The following is a 14477-nucleotide window of genomic DNA, read 5'->3' as shown; positions in this document are numbered from 1 at the left end:
GACAAATTATACATTCATGCCACTCGTACATTTATATGGTATTTGATTAACTCAAGCAGGTTGTATCTGGTCACCAACATCGGATCTTTCAGTACTCGTCTGGTGTGCATATCTCCTGTGTGCTGTCTCACAGCCTCCAAAACATCAGCCTTTCGTCCCAGCTTACGGCCGGCCACTCGTCACTCGACTGGCTAGACTCGGACTCGTCCGAAAGCGATCTGGCCGGTCACGGCCAGCTGCACTGCCAGCTGCCTCGCCGTCTGCCGTGACGTCCAATTCCTCCATGAGGCGACGTCCGCACTCATCGTCGATCTCCTGGCCGTCCTTGCCGATAATAACTGAACGGTGCTCGTTTAGATCGTTTTCAAGATGAGCAACATGGCGATAGTCTGTAGTGGTCGTGTTGTACCAAGCGATACGAAATGGTTCCGTCGTCTGCCAGTGGATGTTGTCCATCCAGCTTGGCTTGACTATACTGGCAGACGGTAGCGATTCCATGCGCGCATAGCCCTGGAATGCCCGTGACTTATTGACAGAAAAGAAGAAGACGACATTTCGGCACTTCTTGAAGGCGGTTACCAAAAGTTCTTCGTTCTTAAGCTGCGTAGTCCAGACACCATCGGCCATTGCCCGGCGAACATTGCCTTCGTTGAAGGATTTCAACATGAAGAATCGAGTGTCTGAGGTGGCGCGTGTTAGCACATGAAATTATGGTCACGATGATTAGTCCAACTCCCTCTTTTCCCAACGGCTCTGCGACAGTTTTCTAAAAGTAGGGGTGGGAACAAAAACGGGTCTACTTGCCACCTTTTTGACCACTATTGATGAATCTCGGCCGTTGATATTGTCTCTGGTTGTCATCCCACTGGCGACGACCGTTTTCTTCACTCGTATACCTGTCGATCGTGTTACGTTTGTCGAATCTGTCAAACCTGTCGGCATTATTGGACCGCTGCGGGCTTCTACCGCGGCTGTCCAAATCTCGAGGCGGCGGAGAGTAGCGTGCGAAGTCAGCTGTTCGGACGGTCCCAGGAAATTCTTCGAGGCTTGTGCTGGTTCTGCGGTTGTCCGCCAAACCAGGCCGGTCAAAGCTTTGCCGGCGAAGGTTGTTGGCACGTTCCATAGAAGACGATCCTACTCCATCGCCAGTACCCTTCAGGGGAACATTCTTTCGCTGGGGAGTCTTAAAAGTATCCTGAATAGCACCGGGGTTTGAAGCATCTGCTTTTTTGTTCGCCGTTTGGCGATCGGCGTTGATGGCGCCGTTGGCTTTCTTTTGCTTGTTGGGATTGATCACCGCACCCACGGCTCTCCCACTTGTGCTCTCCGTTCGGGCAGCTCTCCGTGGATGCTTGGTAGAATTTTTCTCCTCGGCCAAATTCACTTCGCGTCCGCGTTTTGCAGAGCTGATATATTGTGTAATGATGGTAGCTCCGTTTGTATTCACTGCGTCTGTGCCTGCAATGGCCTTGTCGCCGCCCAGTGCAGTGCTAATCTCCGCATGATAAGCCGGAGAGGGAGACGTGGGCAGTAAAGACGGAACGCATGAGGAAGAGATTGTTGGTAAGCTCGATGACAACAAGACTGGGGAATCACGAGAGACGACAGCTCCCGGGTAACTCAGTAGAGAGGCAGCAGATGCAGGAAGAGAAGTCATAGCCTTCAGACTGGCAGGCGTAAACTGTCGCAGGACAGATAAACTGGCCTCTTCCTTTTCTTCTTCTAAAAGTTTCTGTCGTTCTATTTCTAAAGCGGCCAGCCTTCGGCGCCGAGCCAAAAACTGGGTTCGGTGAGGCAGATCATAGTAATTCGTTAAAAGTAGCCAATCTTGTAGATCTTTGGCTTCTTGATCAGCATTGATACAGACGGCCCTACAAGACGGCTCATCTGCACGGAGAGGCGCGCGAATATTTGCGTGAGTGTTGGCCGTTGAAAACGAAAGTGTTTCATACTGTTGGCTGTTGGCATCAGAGCCAGACATGATTATGCTTCTCAATCGGCCTGAGTCCATGGCCCCCGTGAGCTGCTCTGCCTTGGCTGTAGTTTCATGGTCATTGACAGTACCCAAAGACGTGCTAGACAAAGACGCCATCTCAGTGGCAGTGTTTAGGACAGGCTCCTTGGAAACAAGTAATTTCGATGGAGAGCTATCTGAAGGCGGGCTCTCCGTCATCTGAGCTCCTGTTGTCGGCACCTTGAGCGACGTGGGAGATACATGCACTGTTTTCATAAAAGTGCTCACGCTACCCTTACTGTCGTTCGTCGCATGCATTTTTGTTTTCTCGACTAACTCCGGCGCTACTTTTGAAGTGCTTGCAGAAGCGGCTTCGCCAACTCTCTCTGGGCTCTTCTCTCGCGGTAGCAAGCCTGCAATGAGGTCATCAATGTCGTCGTTGTTGAAGTCTTGCCGTACCGACAGGGACGGTGAGGCGGTACCTGAAGCAGAACTTTCAGGTGCTTGAGCCTTATCAACAACACTGCCCTTTATTGTCAGTGGATCTGGGTCAGATGGTGATGATGACAGCTGCCTGCCATTAACCCCAGCGGCGAGTTGGCGTTGACCTAAAAGCACTTTTTTAAGATCTGCCGCCCGAGATTCTAACTTGAGCTTTGGTCCGCTGTTAAAGCCATGCGCCGCTTCACTCACGGTCTGGCTGGCCTGTGTTTTTTGTCCTGCTGAGTGTAAGCGGCTTGACTGTTAGCTTTTTGCATTGCATAGTGCTAACCAGACGTCATGTTTCCAATCTTCAAAATGGGTGTAGATGGCAGATCCGTCCACATTTCTTGTTTCCAGATGACGGCTGTCAGACGTAGGCAGCTCAAAGGAGGCGGCTTTTCTCTGAAACAAATCAAGTAACTCAGCGGAGGACGAATCCTGTCGACCGCTGTTGATAAGAGGTCGTGGAAGACGAGAGAAGCATGAAAAAAGTTGCGTTATGGAGCAAGCAAAGCTCCTTTTGATTGGACCCGGCCGAAATGAAAATGGCCCCCAATACTTGCTGTGCTTTTGCAGTGGGTCCTTTACGGGAGGAAGGCACAACCAATGCGCTACTTCCATTAGGAGCTTTATGACGGAGCAAATCCAAAAGGTTCCTTAGTCAGCGGTTAGTCCAGAATACGTCTCCTGATAGTAAGAGATCTGGACAGTTATGTTGAGCTTTTTGAGAGTGCTGATTGTCAGGAGCAACCAGAGACAATGAATGTGTTATGCAGTGTCTTCTGATTTGGGTGCCAGTGCATCTCTAAGCCGGTGGTAAGAAAGACGCAAATAATACGCCCTGAATAGATGCATACATGATCATGAAGCACACAATTTTGACGGCTAAGCCCTCTTGCGCCTGCGTGCCCCCAACGAGGTTTCGCGCCAACCACCAATACCACACTGGATATCCAGAGCACAGACGCGTGATGGGTTGGACGTGGTAGCTAGTAAAAGCAAGTCCCGCCAGAAACAACTGGGCCACTGCGAGGCAACGGACCATCTGGATGAGCTTGGGCTGGACGTCACCGCCGTCAGGAAGCCCGTCAAAGTCAGGACGTTTCATTTCAACCGGTGCGGACCGTGGGCCGTCTGTGTCGGACCAGATGTCCTTGGCTGACAAGGTCAATATGGACAGCATAGGAGCGGCAAGAAGGAACAGTGGAATGTTCGAGACGGTCCAGTATTTGAACAGCCCGGTATTCCTGTATGTTGCATCTGCGTGAGCAAACATATATGGCCGACAAATGAAGGAGCTGGGGGGGCGCAAACTTACCAATAATGCCCCTGCACGAACCCGTAAATGCTGGGGACCGTGCGTAAGCACCACGGGCGTAGATGCTCGCCTGGGATTCCGGAAGGCTCGGAGCAATACTGGAGGTATGCCACCGTCTGAGGGATGATAGAGCCCGCTGCCACTGCCAAACCGCCAGCTCCGAGAAAGCACAGCCGTCGAAACAGCTGCCAGCTGGGCCGGCGTGTCATGCCGACGGTCCCCATCACGGCCTCGTAGGCAAACGGCACGCCGTTCAGCAGGCCGTTAGTGCGGAAGATGCTAGCCAGTCCATACGTCAACCCTGCAAGCAAGCGGAAGACATCGCCACCAAACGAGGGCAGAGCGTCTGTCTGGTCGCGCAGACACCCGGTGGCATAGATGAGATGGCCGGCAAACGAGAGGAAAGAAAAGGAGCTCTCGGCGTACGGTGCAGACAGAAAGAGGCCGGCGGGCGACAAGATGTGCAGGCAGGCGGCGATAAAAGCAGCTCTCCGGCCGGCATCACCAAGCCAGATTAGTCTGCCCAGCTTGTACAGCACCAAGACGGACAGCAGGTGGGCGACATGGGAGACAGCAATGGCCAGGATGGGCACGGATATATTGGAGGTGACGCCAAGTGAGGCAAAGCCTGGCATTCGTTAGTAAAGAGTTCGGAGATTCCGAGGAGAGCTGAATAGTGGAACAGCTGACCTTTGTGCAACAAGGAGACGAGCAGGGGCAAACCGCTGCCAAAAGCCCACTCCTGCTCAAAGGAGTAGCCGCGGCGGGCAGTCTGGACAAAGTAGACGGCATCCCAGCTGGACAGCCGGGTGGCGAGATCGTGGCCGTTTGCACCTTGATGGTTGGCACTGGCCAGGCTGGCCGACGTGTCGTAGGCCAAACTGCCATAACTGGTGACGGCAGCAATGAGCAGGAGGACGGCCTTCCAGGAACAAAAAGCCGCAATCAGGGAGCGATACGGGCGTTGGACGGTCCCGGAGACCTGTTTTGCCGTGCGACCGTCGTCGGGAGCGCGCTGTGGTCTCGCGCCGACAGCCATTAAGGAACACGCACCAGGCTGAATGGTGCCGGGGTGCAAGCTTCTAGAAAGGGGGAATCGCGATTGGGCGGAGGCAAATGTGCTGCTTGGAACGCAGAGGAAATGAGTGACAAATAAATGACGTAAGGAGGTCAGGTGCGACAATTGTTTTAGCGTGTTTTTCATGGGACGGCCGGAAGTCGCGTCTACAAAAGACAAACCGGCCGAATTCCGCACGATTTACGGTGCATACACGGTGGCGCACTGTGCAACTGCTCGTACTCCGTACGCACTCGTATTTATTTAGAGTGCTTGGCATTTCGTTTATCCACCGCAATGGATAGGCCCTTACCGTACTCGGAGGTCTTCGCCCCTTTGCTAACCCGAGCACAGCTGCATCGGACTCTTGCATGAAGTCCGTTCTGCAGCATCCTCTCGCCTATGCCGCATTGGGCACATCGTCCCATGACCACGGCGACAACATGGCACTGGCACTTGCGATCGAGGCTGCCTGTTACGGACACTAGGCGGCGGGTTGACGGAACATATTTCTTGCACTGATTGATGATGATATGATCCCATCGGGTGTGGTAGCTCGGACCGGGGTGAAGCGGCGGATGGCTTGCAGTCAGGCCACAGTCTGTTCACTAAACACATCTGAGGCCTTCCCCCAGGCCCAGCTCCAGCCCCCGAGGCCCTTACCCCATGGCAGACCGTGTCAGCAATGCAAGGTTGTCCCGCCTGATCCTGTGCTCTGTCGAACGAACGAGATCAGCTTATGGGCTGTCACACCGTCTCCATCTCCGTTCATCGTTGGCGTCTTGGCATTTCTAGTTGGGCATGCAGTTTCATCGCTTCGTACGGAGGAAAAAGGCGAGAATCAGAGTTTTACTCGTACAAGTACGGAAGTAGACCCAGACCCAGGTCTGAACGGCAAATAAGCGCCACTACCGATTTTCCATTTCCTCTCCCTCTCTATTTACGTCGTACGCTACTTCCGCCTTCGTTCCTTCATGACCCGCATTGACCCAGAGTTAAATTTTTTTTTTTTTTTTTTAGAGCTGCCATTCGAGGAGGGAAACGGCGCCCGCACACGTCTAATTCCCGAATCCGAGCTGCTCTCATTCAGCCGCTCACCGTTCTTCCCTTTTGCGAGAGTCTTACCTTGCCAATTCGTCCGTTTTCCCCGTGCTCCCTAGCTCCTCCTTTACTCCGTAAGATCCAATGTGACCTGCTTATTTTCCAACCCACTGCTAGTTTTTTTCGACGTACATTTAACGTCTTTGTCAGAATACCATCCCGAATTTCAGATCGACAGCCTTACGCAGAAACCGATCGAAGCTGGCTAGACCCCTGCAACTAATATTCGGCCGACCCTGCTTAGCATCCACATGTGCCGGAGCACCCTTCTGTGGCCCCTGTTTTAGCACTTCCCGGTCACTACTACTACTCCATCCTCGTTTTCGTCCTCGGATTCCTACCGAAGTCCGCCTGGACATTTCGGTTGCGAGTTTGGCTACATCACTGTCCGAGGCTCGATCATGTATGCTTAGCACGGCCCACACACCCTGTGTAGTGCAACTCGCAGGTGCTCTGCTCCTCTTCTTGCATATCCTCCCACTATAGATTAGGTGGTAGCTCCGGTTCGCTGCATGCCATCAGTCGACGATATGTTTCTTCATTCAGGTGCCAGCCTGCATGGACACGAATACTCAAATAAAAAGCCTGATCAACATTCACAGCCCCGTCCTCGACGCTCTCCCCTCCTGCGATCGGCGTTCGCCTCATCTCCCCCCATTAGCGAGACGTCACCGGCCACTACAGCTCCCACTGCAACGTCATCGCCTTTCCAGCCAACACCCATCGCCAAGGGCCCGCCGCCTCCCGCCAGCGCTTTGCAAACAAAACCTCGTCCACGCCCGGTCTCTGACGGCTTCTACCCGCGGCGGACGCCTGAACCAGTCGTACGGTTCCATGACCCTGTAGTGGTGGACATCCCGTTTCGACGACTTTCCACACCGGTTCGACCTTCTGCCCCCGTACGACTAATATCACCGGTCAAGCTCAACCCCCTCAGGCCGCGAGAACAAATGAGCGACGATGAGACCAACTACTCGGCGTCAGAGGCCAGCTATGCCAGCGACCAAGCGTCGCTCTCGGCTAACGGCACCTCGAAGCGTCTGCGCCGTCGCCGGGCGCCTCGGAAGAGCACAGCCTTCATCTTTGCCCACCCAGCTCCTAAGCTCGCCACCAAGAAGCACCTGCTCCAGCACATCCGCCCTACACTGCTCCTGCAGATGCAGCAGCTGTCCGACCGCCGTCCACTGCCCGTCATTGACGTCTATCCAGCATCGCTTATGGGTGGCAACGTCGTCGCACCGCGCTTTTCCAAGCTGCCACGGCTTTTCGGTGTCAACGGCGAGTTGGGCCTCCACGACACTATTCTCGTGCGAAATGGCGACTATGGCGACCAGTCGCCGGGATCCGAGAGCGAATGCGACGACGATGCCTTTGAGCGACGGCAGCTGTTGGCTGTGCTGAGCCCGCTACGCCGAGAGGACCGCTCCGAAATTGTCCTAGAAGATGGAACCGTGTGGACAGCTATACCTCTGGCATCGGGCTCGTTCGACTTTGTCTGTGTTGACGCCAGCGGACGGGCCACGACTGCCCGCTGGGTTCGGCGCACCACCAGAGCCGATCCGGGCACCGACACGTCCCAACTAGAGGCCGAGAAGCTCACCTTTAGCGTCATCAACCCAGACTCGAGGCGCCACCCCATCCTAGCGACACTGACCAAGTCCTCGCTAGACGTTCTGGACCACTACACGACCGTATCCGCATCGAGCGGCCGATATCCACCCACTAGATCCAGGACAATCTCGCCAGCACCTGTCGAGGCTGATGGCAGCAATGATGAGGAGGCACACGGAGACCATGAGACCCACGGACGTTTCGGATCTGCGACACAGCTTGCCAACGAAGGACGAACGACCCACCCGGTCGACGGAGCTCTCCGAGACTTTATCTGTATCACTGCTATCTGGGTGGCGCTCCAGATCGGCTGGGCTCAGGGTTCGACGCCACCGGCCTTCCTGTCGGCTCTGAACAACGCCTCGGTCACGACAGAGCACCTCATCAACGGCGCTGCAAGAGCTGCTTCTGGCAGCTATCGCCGCCGCAGCTTCCCACCGAAGCTGGAAGAGAGCCGGGCAGATGGCGCCGCAACCAACGGCAGCGGCAACGGTGATATGCGCGGCCGTGGCTTGCTGTCCCTACGGAAATCGCGACCAGCATCACCACTGGTATTTGGCCAGCGGCTAGATCGAGACGATTCACCTTACGCATCGCACAGAGCTTCCATGCCTGCTGGTGGCCTGCCGACGAAGGCCTTCAGCACCGGTGCTGCATACATGCAACGCCGGAAGCAGCTACAACAGATGTACGACACCAGCGACTCCGAGCGGCCATCACTTTCCGGCGTACAGAGAAGCAGGGCTTTCTCTCGTCTCAGCGGGGACTACACTCCAGACGCTTTGGCAAAACAGCGGCTATCCCCCTCCCCTTCCATTGCGGAATTTCAATCAACGGATGCTTCTCCTCCGTTGTCCACGATATACCCGCTGTCATCAGTAACTGCAGCTGGCGTTGGGAGCCTAGCATCGCGCTCCCTGTCCCCATCGACCCCAATGCCTCGCGGCGGGCGTCGTAATTATTCTGCATACTACCCTACCGACACCATGCCCACGACTGACTTCGGCAAAGCGGAGCGCCGGACTCTTGGGTATGCGGGCGAATCAGATCGTGGGCTGCGGCCTAGCCTGGCTGTCGACAAGGGACCCAGCACCAAATGGAAGAAGCTAGGCAGCTGGTTAAAGAAGCTCGGCGGGCACTAGGACTGCTTCTGCTTTGAGTCTATTTACAAGGCGATCTCGCCAATCACAAGCATCACCAAAGCTTTTTCCTTTGTATGTCCTTGTCAATATGTACTATATTGTGGGCCGGTTCTTGGTGCCTCGATTCACATTTGTTTCTTATTTTTCTTGTCTGTCGGGGTTTGGGGGATTTTCTCGGCGTCCTGGTCTAGGAGCATGGAAAGATCCAACATTGGGGACGAGCACGATTCTTGCCACGAGAATTTCCTATGTATACTACTACTACACTGCACGGAGATAGAAGGCCATTTTGCAAAATAGCATATCGAACCATTACCATTCTAAGACCTACGAGGTAGCATCGCGGCTCATCCCCACTTGCCCGATAGAGTGCAAGAGGAATGGAATGATGGATCCATACTCCGTACTCCGTACTTTGTACAGAGCGCGTGTCGGTCTTTTCTATGGTTTCCATTTCAGGCTGTCCGTTGGGACGCAAGGCTGTTGTTTCTGTCGGCGTATTCGTATTTCGCACTCGGAGCCTTTTTGGGACGCAAAGATACTTCGCTGACGTGTTACGGGGCTATTTCGATCATCCATCTCGCAAGCTTGCACCGCTCTTTCGAAATCTAGCAGCCTAGCAGCCTTGACGTGGGTGGTGGATCAGCTGGGACCAGATAAAGTCGTAAAACGCTATCGCAATCGGCCAGGTTCCGGACCAATTGTCAGGAGACTTTGCGGGCGCCAGTGCAAGATACCAAACTCAATGGAGGTCAAAATGGGGGCACAGTACCATTCATGAGACATTTAAAGAATCACCTACAGAAGCAATGAGATGTTTCAGTCGGAAGGAGAGGTGTAAAAATGCACAGTCCACCTCGAAAGCTAGCGGCAACGTTCCGGCTTGACGAGGAAGAAGATTGATAAACGGGCCCCAACAGCTATGTCGGATCACCTGTTTTCAAGCATGTGTGATCCTCTTACACAAACGAAGGCACCAGTGAGAGTCACACCGACAGATAGGACAGCGGTGCGATGGATGTCCATTGTATGCATGCCCCTGGATGGGGGGAGGGTCCTTACGGCATTGGTAACTTGATGCTCGATTATGCGATGCTATACTATGCGATACTATCAGGAAGGAAATAGAAAATAGAAACAAAGAGGTAGAATATTGAATAGCACTGTATGACAGCAGATCCAGGTATTCCATGGCACAATATGCCGCTCGTCATTGCTGTCGTTTCTAGTCCATGTTGATGATACTCAGATCATGTTAAAATGCCTCCACTGTTGCAGCATATCTGCGTCTGCCTTTCCCCCCCGACCTTTGAAAAATTGCTTACCATGTGTGCAGCATTTCCTGCCTGCAGTATTCCTTGCCTAGAAAGGCAGGTGATGTGAATAGAGATCGATCCGAAGAGTCGAAAAACAGTCAAGCAGGAGAAAAGTGCGGTCTTGTGCCTGGCATAGTTTCTGCGAGTAGGTTTTGGCTTCGAATAATAGGAGCAGAAGCGAGGCTTCCTGGAAAATTGAATCAAATCATGTAGTAGTGCGACTAGCACATGGGCTCATGTGTGAGTTGTGGTCGTCGACGATAGAGAGAACGAGAGCACTGGATGTTCGAATGATGGAAAGGGCGTAAAGATGCGCGGCCCTGAAATAGAAGAGGTGTAGCGTATGCCCGCAAGCTCGCTGTCAGAGAATCAAATCTTGGCCTGGTGCTTGCGAGCATTTCTCTTCCGGCGGCGAAGAATATTGCGTCCCTGAGCAGAGGTCGTCTTCTTGTTGGAAGACTGCACCTGGGGTCCAGATGCTTCCCCATGAGACGGCCCGGCGCTGCCAGCTTCGATGACCTCAGTGGGCTCCGTCGCCATCGAGTCGTGCTCAGCAGTGTGTTGAACCGCCGATGTGCCAACAACAATCTCTTCCTCAATCCGCTCCTGCAAGTCCGTGACCAGGGAAGCCTCGCCAGCAGGATCGGGAGACAGACCAGCAGCGTGGCTGTCAGACTCTGCGGTCTCGCCCATGATTGTGTCTTGAGCATCTTGACCATCCAGATCATTGACTGCAAGAGAGCCCGGGCTGCTTCCGTCCGAGCTAAAGGAGACCCGTTGGTTCTCACCACGGAGGAATTCGGCTGCCTAAGCCACCTCCTGCTGCGATCCAGCAGGCGGAATGGGAATTCCAGCCCCAGTGTCAGAATGCTCGGCAGCCAAAACGGCTGACTCCACTGGCAAGCCAGTCGTCGAGTCAACGAGCACGTCGCCCTGGACGGTGACCTCGCGGGCCTGAATCCGGCGCATCAGGCCAACAAAGGCCGACTCACGGTAGCGCTCGTTCGGGTGGGCATCCAGAGTGTTGACAATCTGCTCAGCCGTTCGGGCAAGATCATCCTGTTCGATCTGCTCTTGCGTCGGCGAGGACTCCTCCTCTTGCTCCAGAGCCTGAGTCAACTGCTCCTGACGGAGTTCGTTGTTGTGAGCCCGCGTGTGCTCTTCGCCCATGAACTCTGGCAAGGTATTCTGGGAAGTCTGAGTAGCAATCGCGGCACCGACAGTAGCGGCCTCGGCGAGTTTCTGGGCCTCAAGCTCCTCAGCAAGCTGCTCAAGAATCTCGTCCACATTTTCTTCCTGGTGAGCAGTGGTCGCTGTTTGTCCGCGCTCTGCCGGGGTTGGGCCATACTCGGCCATCCAAGCATCCATTTCATTTGCGAACTCAAAGTCCGACTCAAGCTGAGCGAATCGGGCATCCAGCTCTGCCTCGGTGAGGCCCCCAATGAGATTGCTGCCCGTGACTGGGGCCGCCATGACGACGCGGGCTTGGAAAGCTGCATTTTGATTGCTGGCAGCAGCGAAAGCAGGCATCGGCTGAAAAGCCGGCTGCTGAAAGGTTGGCTGCTGAAAAGCAGGCTGCTGATAGTTCACAACACCCGGGTAAGCTTGCATCATGGGCCTGAAAGCTTGACCCGGGCCAAAGGCAGCATGCTGCATGTGCGGCTGAGGAGCATGTTGGACCACGTAAGGCTCCGCCAAATGGCTTGCTGACGAGGGGTAGACCTGGCTCTGGTTGTTCATTGCAGAAAATTCCTGGGCCCAGTTGCCAGCAGCCTGGGCAACAGGGGGACGATGAAAACCTTGCATCTGACCGGCAACAGGACCGGCAATGGGCATAGTAACAGGGCCTGCAGTCGGCATACCGACAGGTGTAACAGGGCCAGGACTGGCGAAACCCATCTGCGGATGGTGCATCCCAGGACGAAATGTGGCCATATCCTGGGAAGTGAGCCGCGGGTCAATGAGTTCAGAGCCAGGCTGAAGGATGAGGTTGGAGCCAGAGGCAAAGGCTCGAAACTCAGCCTCATTGCTGGGACCAGCCGGCGTAGACCGGAAGTTCTAAGAAGTGTATGTCAGCAAGCATGGCCAAACCCGCAAATCTGGTAAAGCCTTGCAACTCACGGCTTGAGAAGCCCCAGGAGCGGGCCGCGCTCGGTCTTGATGGCGGGACTGGTCCTGGTTGACATGTCTCCCGAAACTTTTGAGGGCCCCAGAGGGACCACAGACGTCGTCAGACATGGTGAAGAGGCTGATCTGTCAAGACGGATACAGTAAATGTGGTACAAGGGATAAAACCGAGTCGATGATGCTTGCCAGTGGCTGCAAGGGATGGTTCCAGAGATTTGGGTTTCAAGGGAGCGTTGCCGTTAGGTAAGGGATGCAGTATGCAAGGGATGAAGCAAACAAGGTTACGAGTGAGCCGAGACAACCAAAAGTCGAGATATCGATTTATATACGCGACCAGGATTATCCAAGGTGCATACAAGGTGCCAAGAAGGGTATTCAAGCTGAATAGGACAAAACGAAGGAGCAAAAGAAGCCCAGCATCAGCGCATTGTAGTGGGGCAAATGACTGGTGCGCTGGGCATCATTCGGTGGTGTTATGGGAAATGAGGTTGAGGTGGATGTTGGCGTGAATGGAGTTCCCCAGAAACCAATGGAGGAAGCTTGCGGCATGCTAGCTAATAAATAGCATGCGGCTTGAAAGAGCTTTTGCCGGCTGCAGTCCCATTGTTCCCTTTCGCACTTGCCCCTCAATGCAATGTGAGCTTGTGACAGCCGAGCATGTGGCAAAAAGAATGTGGCTGAACGCCACTGTGTCCCAATACGGTCTAGTGGTGCCGGCGCTCATCGGCGCCGGATTTTGTGTTTGTCCTTTCCTGGCAGCTGTTGGAGCAGCTGTGGCCATTTGGCATTCCAAGAGCAGACCATCCTGGCGCAAGAACACGAACGCGACGACTCCCGACGACGCACACGAGGCAGCCAGCGTTGATTTTGTCGCCCACCCGTTCGTTGTCTATCGATTCTACTTACGGCGCCTGGCGAACCTCAAAGCGGACTACTCGTAATTTTCGAGCCCTCCAACTGCTGCCCGCATTCAACTGAATTCACAATGGTTAGCGTTGACCCCCACGCAGCATGACAACGTGGAAGCAATCGGCCGAAGAAGGCGATCGGTGGAGGTGCATTGCAAGGCTGGGCCGACCTGATGCTGACAATGTTGTGATGAGTGCAGGCAACGGGAACGATTTCGAACGTCAACCATGACGGCATGATTGTACGTTGTTTGTTGTCAGTTGAGGACGTGAGAGATGCGGTGTGCTGACAGGCTGGACCACAGCATGATGTAGCCCTTGACTACTACGGCCGACGGATGGCGACATGCTCTTCGGACCGGAAGATTAAGATTTTCGAGATTGAGGGCGAGTCTCAGCGATTAATAGAGACACTGAAAGGGTGAGTGGGGCAAGAGAGGAGAGAGCGAGGGAGAGAAGAGAAAGAGGAGCGAGACGAGACAGAGAGATTGGTGAACGGGACGGGAAGAGCATTGGGCATCGGGCTTTGCTGACGTGCGGTCTGTGGGCCTGATCCTCCAGACACGAGGCAGCGGTGTGGTCGATCTCGTGGGCGCACCCCAAGTACGGCAGCATCCTGGCATCGGCCAGCTACGACGGCAAGGTGTTTATCTGGCGCGAGCAGGGGGGTGCGTGGCAGCGGCTGTTTGACTTTGCGCTGCACAAGGCGTCCGTCAACCTGGTGTCGTGGTCGCCGCACGAGGCGGGCTGTCTGCTGGCGTGCGCGTCGTCGGACGGGGCGGTGACGGTGCTCGAGTTCAAGGACAACAGCTTTGAGCACACGACCTTCCAGGCGCACGGCCTGGGCGTCAACGGCGTGTCATGGGCACCGGCGACATCGGCGGGCAGCCTGATCTCGAGCAACCCGTCGCCGGCAGCGGCGGGCAACCGGCGCTTCGTCACCGGCGGTAGCGACAACAACCTGCGCATCTGGGCGTGGGACACCGCCGAGAGCGGCTACGTGGCCGAGGGCGAGCCGCTGACGGGACACACGGACTGGGTGCGCGACGTGGCCTGGAGCCCGACGGTGCTGCAGAAGAGCTACATTGCCAGCGCCAGCCAGGACAAGACGGTGCGCATCTGGACGGCAGACTCGCTGGCGCCGGCGACGACCGGCTGGGCCAGCAAGGTGCTCACCTTTGACGAGGCCGTGTGGCGGGTCAACTGGAGCCTGAGCGGCAACGTGCTGGCCGTCAGCACTGCCAATAACAAGATCACCATGTGGAAGGAGAACCTCAAGGGCGAGTGGGAGTGTGTCAAGACGATGGGGCTGTAATGGGGATCGGGGTCGGGATCGGACATCGGAACGGGCTGGTCGCTGGTCGCTGTTCGTTTGGAGCGCGCGCTTGGTGTCTGTTGGTAATTACAGTAGACAAGGGGATAGCAAAAACAGAAATAAACAAGACTGAATGAGACTGATG

The 14477-nt window shown here is 55.0% G+C and overlaps 6 protein-coding genes across 6 annotated transcripts; 3 read left to right on the top strand and 3 right to left on the bottom strand.

The window, feature by feature from the left end:
• Positions 1-162: 162 nt before the first annotated feature.
• On the bottom strand, positions 163-4794 carry CMQ_4147 (duf409 domain containing protein; the record flags this gene model as incomplete). Its single annotated transcript, XM_014320085.1, has 5 exons — positions 163-680; positions 2648-2673; positions 3295-3684; positions 3756-4383; positions 4446-4794. The coding sequence occupies 5 exons, from the start codon at positions 4792-4794 to the stop codon at positions 163-165; spliced, it is 1911 nt and encodes a 636-aa protein (XP_014175560.1).
• Positions 4795-6443: 1649 nt separating this feature from the next.
• CMQ_3359 (uncharacterized protein) lies at positions 6444-8666 on the top strand (the record flags this gene model as incomplete). Its single annotated transcript, XM_014319297.1, has 1 exon — positions 6444-8666. One exon carries the CDS (start codon positions 6444-6446, stop codon positions 8664-8666), a length of 2223 nt encoding a protein of 740 aa, XP_014174772.1.
• Positions 8667-10351: 1685 nt separating this feature from the next.
• On the bottom strand, positions 10352-10675 carry CMQ_4028 (uncharacterized protein; the record flags this gene model as incomplete). Its single annotated transcript, XM_014319966.1, has 1 exon — positions 10352-10675. The coding sequence occupies one exon, from the start codon at positions 10673-10675 to the stop codon at positions 10352-10354; it is 324 nt and encodes a 107-aa protein (XP_014175441.1).
• Positions 10676-10789: 114 nt separating this feature from the next.
• Positions 10790-12220, bottom strand: CMQ_4146 (uncharacterized protein; the record flags this gene model as incomplete). Its single annotated transcript, XM_014320084.1, has 2 exons — positions 10790-12040; positions 12104-12220. The coding sequence occupies 2 exons, from the start codon at positions 12218-12220 to the stop codon at positions 10790-10792; spliced, it is 1368 nt and encodes a 455-aa protein (XP_014175559.1).
• A 560-nt stretch (positions 12221-12780) lies between these two features.
• Positions 12781-13050, top strand: CMQ_3878 (uncharacterized protein; the record flags this gene model as incomplete). The annotated part of the gene is made up of 1 exon (XM_014319816.1): positions 12781-13050. One exon carries the CDS (start codon positions 12781-12783, stop codon positions 13048-13050), a length of 270 nt encoding a protein of 89 aa, XP_014175291.1.
• Positions 13051-13094: 44 nt separating this feature from the next.
• Positions 13095-14332, top strand: CMQ_4006 (nuclear pore complex protein; the record flags this gene model as incomplete). The annotated part of the gene is made up of 4 exons (XM_014319944.1): positions 13095-13097; positions 13218-13259; positions 13323-13438; positions 13579-14332. The coding sequence occupies 4 exons, from the start codon at positions 13095-13097 to the stop codon at positions 14330-14332; spliced, it is 915 nt and encodes a 304-aa protein (XP_014175419.1).
• Between the last annotated feature and the right edge of the window lie 145 nt (positions 14333-14477).

Source organism: Grosmannia clavigera, assembly GCF_000143105.1.
Source record: "Grosmannia clavigera kw1407 unplaced genomic scaffold GCSC_113, whole genome shotgun sequence".
NCBI classification, from domain to species: domain Eukaryota; kingdom Fungi; phylum Ascomycota; class Sordariomycetes; order Ophiostomatales; family Ophiostomataceae; genus Leptographium; species Leptographium clavigerum.
The sequence above is the reverse complement of the archived record's forward strand: the minus strand, read 5'-3'. Positions and strand labels throughout refer to the sequence as shown.